At 39.1% G+C, this 13,786-nt stretch overlaps 1 protein-coding gene across 1 annotated transcript in view; it reads left to right on the forward strand.

The window, feature by feature from the left end:
• The window catches only part of PDGFC (platelet derived growth factor C), a 345,852-nt gene that overhangs the window by 159,961 nt on the left and 172,105 nt on the right, over positions 1-13,786 (forward strand). The window contains exon 2 of the mRNA XM_056561993.1: positions 11,815-12,010. Coding sequence (XP_056417968.1) covers positions 11,815-12,010 — 196 coding nt within the window. The remainder of the gene's footprint in view (positions 1-11,814; positions 12,011-13,786) is intronic.

Below are 13,786 nucleotides of genomic sequence, written 5' to 3' on the forward strand. Positions count from 1 at the left end.
CCATTTTTTATGGCGATTTGCCGCGGATAAATTCAGTCTGAACCAAATTTTTTCAGAAAATTCAGTGAATCAGCTGAATCGAATTTTTCAAAAAATTCGCTAATTTCTATTAATAATATTCCAATACATGTGATACCTGTTGGGGCCTTTTTCATAGTACATGGAGGCTGTACAACTCATGAACTTCAAAATGGGATTTATGTATTCATATAGACCAGTGTTTCCCAACCAGGGTGCCTCCGGATTTTGCAAAACTACAACTCCCAGCATGACTGGCAAGCTTTTTCCTGTCCAGACATGCAGGGAGTTGTAGTTTTGTAACATCCGGAGGCACTCTGGTTGGGAAACACTGATATACACAAGCCCTTCCTAGGCACTTGCAGGGTTGTGGCAGTCACTTGTCTCCATGGGTCCTTATGATGCTTAGGCCACAACCATTCGCAGGAATTACCGCCTAACTACAATAGGTTGTGCACATACAAATGTGTACGCCGCCAAACACTTGTGCAAAAAGAGAACTGTCTGACTACTTTGGGGCCGATACAGTTTAAGTCCAAATATTATTAAAAGGATACTTTCTCTTTAAAAAAAGTGCATTGCTTTTCTTGGAACTGCAGCAACAGTACAGTAACTTAACTTGACAAATTGTGTTTTCCTTTTATCATGTCATCATGGCCTTACTGTGTTTTTACACTCTGTTTCTTAAACTCCATGCGTTTCACTCTAGACTTCACTGCCATTTATGAAGTATCTACACTCAGCTTTTCTTTTGACCTTGGCTTTCCGACAACCTTTTGACACTTTCCTATATGGCTGGGCTATGTGTCCAGATCTCAGTTCTCTCTCACAGCAGGTCTCACTACTTGTCTTTATACTGCAGTGCTGATGGTTTCCCCCTATTTCTATGCATGTCAGCTCTACTCTCAGACAGTGCAGATGCTGGCCACTCAAGGGTGCACCGCGGTGTTCCACACTGTCTGATAGTGACAGTTTTAAACAGATGGCTGCTGGCCACAGTCACTCATGAGTGGATTTAATGCCGTCACTAATGCTTCTTTAGTATGTTTTAATGTTTCTCTTTTCCTGGATTCTGACTTCTGCCAGTTCCTTGATTTTGGCTGGGTACCTCCTATTCTGACTTGGCTTGATTTCTTGTACTGTTTTGGATTCTGACTTGGTTCTGATGCTGACCTCTAGTACAGGCCCCTGGCTTATTTTTGGTTTTCTATGGACTCTGATTCTGACATTGACATGCTTGTTTGGTTCTTACCTGGTCCATTTTAACATGCCTTAAGTGTGGGTACCTTCACCCATTTAACCCGATAACAACCATGGACGAGTATAGACGTCCAGGTTGGCGGGCGTTCCCGCACCTGGACGTCTATACTCGTCCATTCTTCTCGTGGGTGCTGCCCAGTGCACCCACGAGATCGCGGCAGGGACTCGGCTGTATCACACAGCCGGGACCCTGCTGCACTGCCAGGATCGAAGTAAACTTCGGTCCTGGCAGTTTTAACCCTTACATCCGCGGTCGGAAGTGACCGCGGGCTGTAAGTGTTATGACAGAGGGAGGGGGCTCCCTCTGTCTCCTCTGCAGCACCCCGCATCGCGATCGTGGGGTGCTGCGTGTAATACGCGGCTGGCCGGGGCCTGCCGCACTGCCGGGAGTGAAGTTCTCTTCACTCCCGGCAGTTTAACCCTTACAGCCGCGGTCAGAAGTGACCGCGCGCTGTAAGGAGTTCTGACAGAGGGAGGGGGCTCCCTCTGTCTCTCCTGCAGCACCCCGCAGCGCGATCGCGGGGTGCTGTGTGTGGCCGCACTGCCGGGAGTGAAGTTCACTTCACTCCTGACAGTTTAACCCCTACAGCCGCGGTCAGAAGTGACCGCGCGCTGTAAGGAGTTCTGACAGAGGGAGGGGGCTCCCTCTGTCTCTCCTGCAGCACCCCGGAGCATCGCGGGGTGCTGCTGCATACCTGGGCAGCCAGGGGTCCTACAAAGACCCCCAGGTCTGCCCTGGGTATTGCCTGCTAGTGAAATATGCTGCCTGCTAGTGAAAACTGGCAGGCAGCATATAACTGCAATGCTTTGGAATATTAAGTATTCCAAAGCATTAAAAAGTGTAAAAATAAATAAATAAATAAAATAAAAGTGTAAAAATAAATAAAAATGTAATAAAAGTGTAAAAAAAATATATATATATATATTAAAAATACCTTTATTAAATTAATCTAATAAAAAAAAAGCATAATGTGTAGGATCGCATTGGCGGACATCCGCAGCATGTAATGTGCTGCGGATGTCCGCCACGTGATCCTACACATTATGCAGCAGTCACGGTAATGAGCTCGCTGCTGCGGCTGGGTAGCTTTGTGCGTCCACTCATAGCGGCGGATTTTCCGCCAGCAGTCATGAGCGGACACACTGAGCTACCCAGCCGCAGCAGTAATGGATATATTCGCCATGAGCGGGTGCTTATTCCCACAACATGGCGGATATATCCATCAGGAGCCTTAACTGTCACAGACAGATGCGTTATACTGCCAGCCGACCAAGGACCAATCAGAGAGGTCCCTGGTCCAGCCAATAACTTGTAGGGGTGCGGTATATAAATGGGGTCACTTGTGGGGGTGGGGGTACTGTTCTGCCCTGAAAGCCAAATGGCGCTCCTCTCCTTCTGAGTCCTACCACGCGGCCAAGGAACCATATATCGCCAAAGCGAGGGTATTTCCGAACATGGGACAAGCAGCTAAATAAAATATAGGGTGCATTTCTTTCAATATCAGAAGTGATGTACAAAAAATATGCCCCCCAAATGATGCATTTGTGAAAAATTGCAATTTTCGAATTTTTAACACTGACTTTGTAATAATTCCTGCCAAAAAACTATGGTGTTAAAATACTCACTGTACCCCCTAACGAATACCTTGAGGGGTCTAGTTTATAAAATGGGGTCATTTGGGGGGGTGTTCCTATGTACTTTTCAAATTTTCAAAATTTTCAAAATTTCAAGTTAAATTGTTAGGCTTCTAACTAATTTAAAATGTTAATTAAAAACTAAAAAATGACGTCAAAATAAAGTAGACATCTGAAAGTATAAGTTTCATAAACTATTTGGTCAGTATGTATAAATATATGCAACCAATTAGTGTTAAAATAGCAAAAATTCATAGTTTTTTGTAAAAATGTCATGATTTTTTGCATTGTAAAAAAAAACTGCAAATGATATCGGCTTACTTTTACTATGTACATGAAGGACGACTTGTGACAAAAAAACAATGTCAGAATTATCGTGATTGGAAAAACGTTACCAGAGTTATTCTCTAATAAAGACAGACATCCCCGATTTGAAAAAACAGGCCTGGTCTTTCAGGGGCGTACAGTTTTTTTTGCATTGGTCCTTAAGGGGTTAAGGCCACCAGTTAGGGCAGATCATCTAAGAGGTACAGTTGGGTTCAGCTTAAGGCTGTAATGTTTCTTTAACTTTGTAGGCCCTAATCAAATTAATACTGTATCAAGTAGGATTCAAGCAACTTAAAAGGGAAATACAGGATAAACACTTTTCTGAATACATCGCAAATACTCTGTAGGGCCTTATGTTCTCAAATGTGATCTTATGTATCTATGACATACAAAAATCTATTATATTGATGAACTTGTCTGTATTTCTCCTGTAACACTTTCTTTGCATCTTTGTCATCCTAAAAACATTGTGGGGGGGGGGGGGGGGGAAGTATTTAGTCAGCCACCAATTGTACAAGTTCTCCCACTTAAAAAGATGAGAAAGGCCTGTAATTTTCATCATAGGTATACCTCAACTATGAGAGATATAATAAGAACAAAACATACATAAAATCACATTGTCTGATTCTTAAAGAATTTATTTGCAAATTATGGTGGAAAATAAGTATTTGGTCAATAACAAAAGTTCATCTCAATACTTTGTTATATACCCTTTGTTGGCAATGACAGAGGTCAAACATTTTCTGTAAGTCTTCACAAGGTTTTCACACACTGTTGCTAGTATTGTGGCCCATTCCTCCATGCAGATCTCCTCTAGTGGGCTATGAGAAAAGATTAGAAATGTTGACAAAAAAAGAGATGAACTTATCCTTCTATGCTTCTACCATAACTGAATATCTTAAAGTTAAAAGAATACCTAGAGGGTTAAGATGCAAATTAACCCCTAATTTACTGCCAGATGATGCCGTGTTTCACCAGAAATGGTACGCTATGAATAATCGTCACTCTTTGGATCTTATGCTATTAACGGTGCAACACCTGCAAATGGCAATTGAACCGTTGAAAAAAGAGATCAAAGAGACTGAATTAAATTTAAAAGAAACCAAATCTGCAGCAGAATTTGATCAGCTGAGAAGTGACATTGACCATGAAATGGACAGACTAAAAACTTTGACTTTGCAGAATAAATGACAAAAATTTGAACACGACATGCGCGATTATTTGCATAACCGTGAGTACACTCGGGCTGAAGAACGCCGCCAACAAAGAAACTTCAAACAGCAGAGAAATACCAGTAATTATTCTTCATCTGAAATATTCGAAAACGAAAATAAAAAACCGCAACGTATGAATACAAGATCTGGACAAACACCGGTGCGTTTTTTAGGACAGGGCAGGAAGAGTATCCCTTGTTGATGAAATTCCTTCAGCCTTATGTAAATCGTCAACGTTTGATCCAGTTATTATTAATCATAATTTAGAAGTATTTTCTTCCACGGTTTTGAAAGAAGTTGAAGAATCATGGTTAAATGTCCCTTTCGTCAAATCTAATTTAAGTAAAAAAAAGAGCTGGCTGCTTTAAAAGTATTGCAGAATGACCCCTCCCTTGTCATCAAGAGGGCTGACAAGGGAGGGGCCATTGTTGTTATGAATAAGAGCTATTATGTCACGGAGATTTCTGGTCAACTATCTGATGAGAAGGTTTACAAAAAATTGAAAAAAGACCCTACTTTAGAATTTAAAAATATGGTTGACACATATGTTAAGCAAAGTTATGAAGAGAGCTTTATTTCAGAAAAATTAATGAAGTCACTTATTGTAGAATATCCAAGAGTTCCTATTCTGTATACTATACCGAAAATCCACAACGATCGTGAGAGGCCACCAGGGCGCCCCATTGCGATCCTTGTGGATAATTTTTTACAAAAATAAGTTAAAAAACTATCTAGATGTCTAACGGATACCACAGATTTTTTGATACAGCTTGATAAAATCTCCAGCCAAGGTGTCACGTTTCTGTGTACCCTTGATGTACAAAGTTTGTACACAAATATCCCTCAAGAAGAGGGTATGGAATGTGCAAGAGAAGTGTTATCTAGAAATTCTACTCTTGACAATAGGATGCTATCTTTCCTCATGACATTGTTAGATATGGTTCTCACAAAAAAAATTTTTCACTTTGATCAAGATTATTTCTTACAAATATATGGAGTTTCAATGGGGTCGTCAGTGGCCCCATCTTTAGCTAATGTATTTATGAACTTATTTGAGGAAAATTACATTTTCTCGTCAGGATTATTGAACACATCGTCCACGTGGCTTCGCTACGTGGATGATGTGTTCCTATTATGATATGATAGTGAGGAAATGTTGCTACAATTTGTGGAAAAATTAAATAATTTGCATGACACAATTAAATTTACCGTTAGCTATGATGCCACTACCATGCATTTTCTTGACGTTGAGGTTAAAAAAACTGAATTGAGTTTTGAAACTACATTGTGCACTAAGCCTACTGATAGAAATAATTTGTTACATGCTAAAAGTTACCATTCTCCCTCTGTATTTAAGAGATTACCAAGAAGTCAGTTCATCCGTGCACGTAGAATTACTAGCACGGATGAAGAATATGACAAAGTAGGCACTAAAATAATTAAGACATTTTCGGATAAGGGATATAATGTAGCTAAAGTAACATCAGAAAAAAATAAGGTCAAACAAGTTACATATACACAGTTGAGAAACCGTACTGATAAAAAGAAGAAAGAAACCAACAGAATACTATATATAGGTACCTACGATAAAAGATCTAACTTGATAAAAAAAAAAATTAAAAAATATTGGGGTTTGTTAAAAACAGACCAAAAATATGGAGCATTATTTTCTCAACCACCTATGTATGTACATAAAAGGGGTAAATCACTAGGCGATAAATTGATTAAAAACGACATTACTGTAAAAAAGAAAGTCAGACAAACATTTCTGGAATCTCGATCTTGTGTGATCTTGCATGGAGCCCAAAATTGAGTGAGATTATCAGTGGTCTTGTATGTCTTCCATTTTCTAATAATTGCTCCCACAGTTGATTTCTTCACACCAAGCTGCTTGCTTATTGCAGATTCAATCTTCCTAGCCTGATGCAGGTCTACAATTTTGTTTCTGCTGTCCTTTGACTACTCTTTTTGGTCTTGGCCATAGTGGAGTTTGGAGTGTGATTGTTTGAGGTTGTGGACAGGTGTCTTTTATACTGATAACAAGTTCAAAAAGGTGCCATTAATACAGGTAATGAGTGGAAGACAGAGAAGACTCTTAACTCCTTAAGGACACTTCTATAATGCCGTGACTGAGGCCGGGACCCATGGCTATAAAAAAAATCAAAATAAACGTATGTGGTTTTGCCACCTGCATAAATGTCCAAACTATAACAATATATCATTAATCAAACAACATGGTCAATGGCGTACGCATAAAAAATTCCAATGTCCAAAATAGCATATCTTTGGTCACTTTTTATACCATAAAAAAATGAATAAAAAGCTATGAAAAAGTCCGATAAAATAAAAACGGTACCAATAAAAACTTCAGATCACAGTGCAAAAAATGAGCCCTCATACCGCAAAATAAAAAATGAAAAAGTCATAGGGGCCAGAATATGACAATTTTAAACGTATGCATTCTTGTGCATGTAGTTATGATTTTTTCCAGAAGTAAGAGAAAATCAAACCTATATAAGTAGGATATAATTTTAATCATATGGACCTACAGAATACATATATGGTGCCATTTGTACCGAAAAATTCACTGCGTAGAAATGGAAGCTCCCCAAAATTACAAAATGGTGTTTTTTTTTCTATTTTGCCCCCCAAATAGTTTTTTTCTGGGTTTGCCGTAAATTTTGTGGTGAAATCACTTCCGGTTCACCGCATGTGCTGGATATAGCATTAAAGATGTAATTTTCTAGTAAAACTCACTATAATAGTAAGCCATACTTACTATTATAGTGAGTTTTACTAGAAAATTACATCTTTAATGCTATATCCGGCACATGCGGTGAAGCGGAAGTGATCACCGAGACACCGGAATACAAGGCATCCCTCACCTGTCTGACCGCCGCCTCTATGTAGCAAATAACAGCACTAACTAGTTATAGAGAGGAAGCATTTAAGCCATACTTACCATTATAGTGGGTTTCACTAGAAAATTACTTCTTTATTGCTGTATCCCGCATACGCGGTGAACCGAAAGTGATCACTGCGACACCGGAAGTGCTCGCGGACGTCGGCCGCGGGATATAAAAACATGCACGCAGCCATATACAAGCTGCAGGCGTGTGGAAGATCACACCTACTGGGGCACACGCCTGATGTATCCGCGATGCACAAGTGAATAAGGTATGTACTGGCTGCTCCCTCTCTTCTAGGTATTTACTGCTGTAATGATTATCATTATGGTCCCTATGAGCAAACTGAACGTGCTCTTATTTCTTGTACAGGTCTATTGGTATTATCGGTGTACTGGCCTCACATTGTGACATCAGTCCACATCAACAGGACTATACCCATTAGTTCCTTGAGAAACCCCGAAATGGGGGGAAACGTGTCGGAACGGGAACATATGTAATGCTTTTATATATTATTCACAATTCTTTGCACATGAGGTGAATTGATTTGAGGTGTATACCTGTAAAACTAGTGTTGAGTTATAAGCTCCTGTTATTTATCTTAGGCTGTATACATTGGAATTGGCGGAACAATTTGAATTGCCTGTTCTGTCCCAGTACTAGGAGAGAGTGCCTTTTGCGGATGCACGTCGGCCCGTCTATCCTGGGGGACCGACATATTGCTCCGTACTTACCACGTATAATATCTACACTAAGTCCAATAGTTAGGATTGGCTTTGGGCCATCATGGTTGTTTACAGGTGTTATGATATTTTGGTTTAGTAAAATAGGTCACATTAATATATTCACAATTTGCATAAGTTACAAATTTTAAGGCATACCATTAAAATATTAAGTTTTAAGTATATTTAGTACTGGGGTCCTAAAGGGCTGTGATGCAATTGATGACTGACCCTAATGGTTATTTTGTTTGTTCTGCGGTCTTGATTGTTTTTAGGTGACCAAATACTTTTTTTCACCATAATTTGCAAATAAATTCTTTAACATCCATGTGATTTTATGTATTTTTTTCTCATTATGTCTCTCATAGTTGAGGTATACCTATGATGAAAATTACAGGCCTCTCTCATCTTTTTAAGTGGGAGAACTTGCACAATTGGTGGCTGACTAAATACTTTTTTTCCCCACTGGAATTTGCAGCCTGGAAAAATATTGTCTACTTTTTGTTGTTTGATGATGAACAGAAAAAATGTGTCATGTTAAAACAAAACAAAAAAAAAAAACTCTTCTGATAAACTAACAATTAATAAAGTCTACAGCATTGTGGCTCAGTGGTTAGCACTGTTGCCTTGAAGTGATGGGGTCCTGGGTTCAAATCCCACCAAGAACAACATCTGCAAAGAGTTTGTATGTTCTATCCGTGTTGGTGTGGGTTTCCTCTCACACTTTAAAACATACTGATAGGTTCAGATTGTGAGTTCCAATGGACAGGGACCAATTTGAGTGTGCAGTGCTGGGGAGTCTGTGTGCGTTATATAAATAAAGAGACATTATTATTAATAATAATTAGGGATGAGTGAATTGAATCTGATGAATCCAAATTCGTAACGAATTTCAGGAAAAATTTGATTTGTAACAAATGCGAATATCGCCGTGATTCGCACAAATTTCTTCATTAGACTCCATTTAGTGCGGTCCCGGCGGAAGGGCCTCTAAAATGGCGGATCTACATGTGAGGACATGGGGCAAGGAATCCTGGGAAGGCAGGTAGATGGGATGCAACCTATCAGCAGCCAGCCACCCCTGTGATGTCACAGCCCTATATAATCGGCAGCCATCTTGCAGCCAGTCACATTAGCATTCTATTACAGAGAAAGGGACAGGCAGCAGGGTGTTGCACAGAAAAGCATTTTTACAGCAGCAATCCACCTCAAGCCCAAATCCAGCCTAGAAGCACTGATAGGGAAGGGAGTGAGATTGAAAGAGAGAGTGCAATTTTGGGTGTAGTACACAGTGACTGTGTGCTGCAACACTGGTGTGTACAACAACAGAAGAGCTAATAGTAGCCAGCCAGATACGGTGAGCAGAGCACTAAAAGCGTATTGTCCTCTATTAAGTGTAACCTGTGCGTACATCTAAGTGGTGTACCATTTTGTTCCTATTAAAGTCTTAAGGGCCTAGATAGTGTGAAAGGACAGCCAAAAGTGTTGTAGACAAATACTGTTTTAAGCGTACTGAAGTGCATTGTCCTTCCCTCACAAGTGCATACCACATACGTCCTTAAGCCACTATACGGTCTGTTCTTGCTGCCGCCAACTCCAGGCTGTGTCATTCAGCCACTAAATGGTCTCCTCATGCTTCCGCCACCTCCAGGCTGTGTCACTGTACCGCCATGTGGTTTTCTCATGCTGCTGGCACATTTAATAAAACTTTTTAGGTTCATCTATTTGAAATCTTCAATTTAAATGTTAAAAAATATCTTAAATCTTTTCAATTGTGAGGCCCTATGGTCTCGTCAGGCTGTTGCCACCTCCAGGCTGGGTCATTCAGCCACTATATGGTCTCCTCATGCTGCCTCCACCTCCACGCTGTGTCATTCAGCCACTATATGGTCTCCTCATGCTGCCTCCACCTCCACGCTGTGTAATTCAGCCACTATATGGTCTCCTCATGCTGCCTCCACCTCCACGCTGTGTCATGCAGCCACTATATGGTCTCCTCATACTGATGCCACCCCCAGGCTCTGTCATTGTACCAATCTGAAATTGTGATTCTAATAGCGATGACTCTAATCTGCTTGTCATACTGAATAACAGTATTATTTCACTAAAAATAAAAAATAAATATAATAAATAAATAAATTTTAAAAAAATAATAAAAAAAGATGACATTGTTGTTTTGTAAAACCATGTAATGTAGAATAACTTTATCACTTTTAGTGTGCCTGAAAAGCCAGAAGAGCAGGAAAGTATTATAATTAATTTCAAGAGTCATACATTACCGAAATGTACCGAATTCAGCTATTCATCTTAAAGGGGTTATCCAGGAAAAAACTTTTTTTTTCTATATATCAACTGGCTCCAGAAAGTTAAACAGGTTTGTAAATGACTTCTATTAAAAAAATCTTAATCTTTTCAGTACTTATAAGCTGCTGAAGTTGAGTTGTTGTTTTCTGTCTAAGTGCTCTCTGATGACACGTGTCTCGGGAACCACCCAGTTTAGAAGCAAATCCCCATAGCAAACCTCTTCTTCTGTGTGCAATTCCCAAGACAAGCAGAGATGTCAGCAGAGAGCACTGTTGCCAGACAGAAAACAACAACTCAACTTCAGCAGCTGATAATTATTGAAAGGATTAAGATTTTGTAATAGAAGTCATTAACAAATCTGTTTAACTTTCTGTAGCCAGTTGATATAAGAAAACAAGTTTTTTCCTGGAATACCCCTTTAATGGGCAACTTTATAGGGAACCTGTCATGACCTTCATGCTGCCTGAACCACAAGTCATTGGGAAGGTTTGATTGATCTTTATTTATACTTGAACAGGGAAAGATCTATAATTTCAGGATGGTGGGGCGGGGAAAAGCTTTTGGGGACCTCCCAAATGACTTGTGGTTCAGGCAGCATAAAAAGTGCTGACAGGTTTCTTTTAAGTACTACATGTATCCTCCTGTTACTACACAGAAAATGTATGGCCATGTGAAAATATATACAATAATGATGATCTCTGATCGCTATGGTAGCATTGCCATCCTGCATTATAAGTGTTTCTCTAAAACATTTTTATCATTGCTATCTTTTCTTTTAACCAGTTTGCTGATTCTTCAAACATTAACTTGTATGTGTCTGTCTGTATCTATTTAAATATATTTTGTGATATCATCTGCTACAGTATTTGTTGTTAATACTTTAGTACCACACTTGTGCATGGCCTTTTCCGTGGAAAATATGTGTGCACATCTACAGCTATGGATAATGAATGGGAGGTAGTGAAATAGATTATCTTTGTAATTCTATTCTATCACATTGAATCTATTAAATGATACCACATGAAAATAATGATATAATGCTTTTGATCTCTATTGCATTTCTTCAGTAGTAAAAAACTTGGACAGACTTAAGAAAGCCTGGTTTATCTGCAGGATATTTACAGTAAGGGCTGGTACAATGCAAACTTCCTAGTTAGATTTGGAACCAGACATGTAATATTTATTATGATAATTTTAGACTAATGTCTAGCAATAATGTTACATGCTAATATAATAATCAATACCATGCAGCTGTAGAAAAAAATATGTTGGGAAATTTGAGTAGTTGATAAAAATGTGGTAACTGGACCGGGAACCTTTGTTTTTATTATGGAGCACACTATTTAGAGCTATGCACACTTGTGTTTATGCATGCATGATGCTGCTACCATTTTATATGTTTTCATGCTTTGTATGTATTGTTTACAGGAGTGCAGGATCATCAGCATGAGAAGATTGTTTCAGTTTCATTTAATGGGTCAATTCACAGTCCCAGGTTTCCCCATTCATACCCAAGAAGCACTGTGCTAGTGTGGAGATTGGTAGCTGTGGAAGAACACTTAAGAATACAACTGACATTTGATGATAAATTTGGGCTTGAAGACCCAGAAGGTGATATATGCAAGTAAGTTAAATTTAAGATATTTAAATAAGTACTTGGAGTTTGCTATTTTTGACTATTAGTCTGTTGTATACAGTATATTGAAATATTAATTTTAGATAAAATTGTAATTTAAAACAACTTCCCTCCATTTGACAGCCTACGTGATTCCTAACATACTTTTTACTGTAACAATTGCACTTGGTTGAGTTTTGCTGCTCTCTGGTCAGTGAGGGGTTATAGGCACCTGACCAATCAGTTTCCTCCTCAGCATTCTGGCTGGGCTCTTGATTTGCAGTTATGACTTGTTTGTCTTTATTTTAGCTGTGTCTTGTCTTTCTGTAGTTCTTTCTGCACTTGTTGCTGGTTTTATCCTGTGTATTTTTACCCTGGCTTGTAACCTGACCTTTTCTATGTTTTGCCTTTGTTTTGTATATCACTGCTGTAATCGCCTGACCTATTCTTTTTCTTGCTTTGCCCCTCACCTTGTGTGTTTGTTCTTCTGCTTTACCTTGTTTAAACCTAAACCTGTATTCTGACTTGACTCTAGTTACCTGTATTCTGACCTGTATACCTCTATCCTGTACTTGTTTATCAGTACTCTTTAAACCTGCTGTCATATCTCATTGGTTCCCTGTGTGTCAGTACTCCGGATACATGCTATTATTTCTCCTGGTTTCCTGTTTGCTAGTACTCTTGGTTAGTTCAGAACAGGGACCATTGCTCAGTTGAGAGTCCGCAACCTAGGCTGGATGCCAAGTAGGCAGATGCAGTGGTCTGGGTAGGAGCAGGGCTTCACTATCCCATGCCCGACGTGACAGTTAATATATTTTATTCAGTTAAGTAACTCCTTACAGCAGAAAAAATGCCATAAAGACTGCAATTAACCCCCAATACAGTGCCAGCATGTTAAGTCCAGTGCACTTTCACCAGCATTATATCATGGTAAAATAGTAAGGAGTAACTACTGTGCTGTGATTTTCCAGACAGGTAAGGAAAAGGAAGTACCTGTGTCTGTATTACTGGCAAACTTATAAAATCTGGCCCCACCCCTTGAAATAAAGAGAATGAGAAATAACTTTGTACCATGGAGGGGATTCTCAGGACACAATACCAGCAATGAGAGGCCCAAAACACCTTTTCAGGGATCTAAAGGGGTAACCTAATACAACCGGGAAAGTCTTTTGAAACAACAGATAAGCATTAAGATATTAATTTTTACCTTTTCTCCGCCTACATAAACTATGGAATTAGGGGGGAAAAAAAAGTTTTTTTGTGCTTTGCCAGTGTTTGGGAAATGGTTAAAGAAGCAGAAACCTTTTCCCACTGCCCAGTGTGCAATAGAGCCATATTTAATTCCACCGTTCATCTTGTCCCCTTTCAACACTTCAGTCATCATGAGGGGTGATAGAGTTACAGTTTTTCTACCAATGTGATGGCAAAGGTATTAATAAAGAGTTTTTGGGTGTGCCATAGAATAGAAATATGAAAGTATTAATATGTCTTCTTATACATATGTACATATATCTGTATATCTCTGTTTTTAAGAAATGAATATAGGAAATAATATATGTCTTACATATAAAAGATTATCCTTTTCTTATTTTCATTCTTAGAAAATTGAGAGGTTTAGTATTGTTTTTACTTGAGTTTAAACCAGCTGTTTGTGACATTTAATATGCATCGTAGCGCTTAACATGTCATACTGATACGTTACCACTTGAGGCTTACAGATCAAACAAGAAGAAAATCACTGCATCCACATTTATGTTCCACATAAGCCTTTGCATCTGTTTCTCT

The sequence above is a fragment of the Hyla sarda genome, chromosome 1, assembly GCF_029499605.1.
Source record: "Hyla sarda isolate aHylSar1 chromosome 1, aHylSar1.hap1, whole genome shotgun sequence".
Taxonomy (NCBI): domain Eukaryota; kingdom Metazoa; phylum Chordata; class Amphibia; order Anura; family Hylidae; genus Hyla; species Hyla sarda.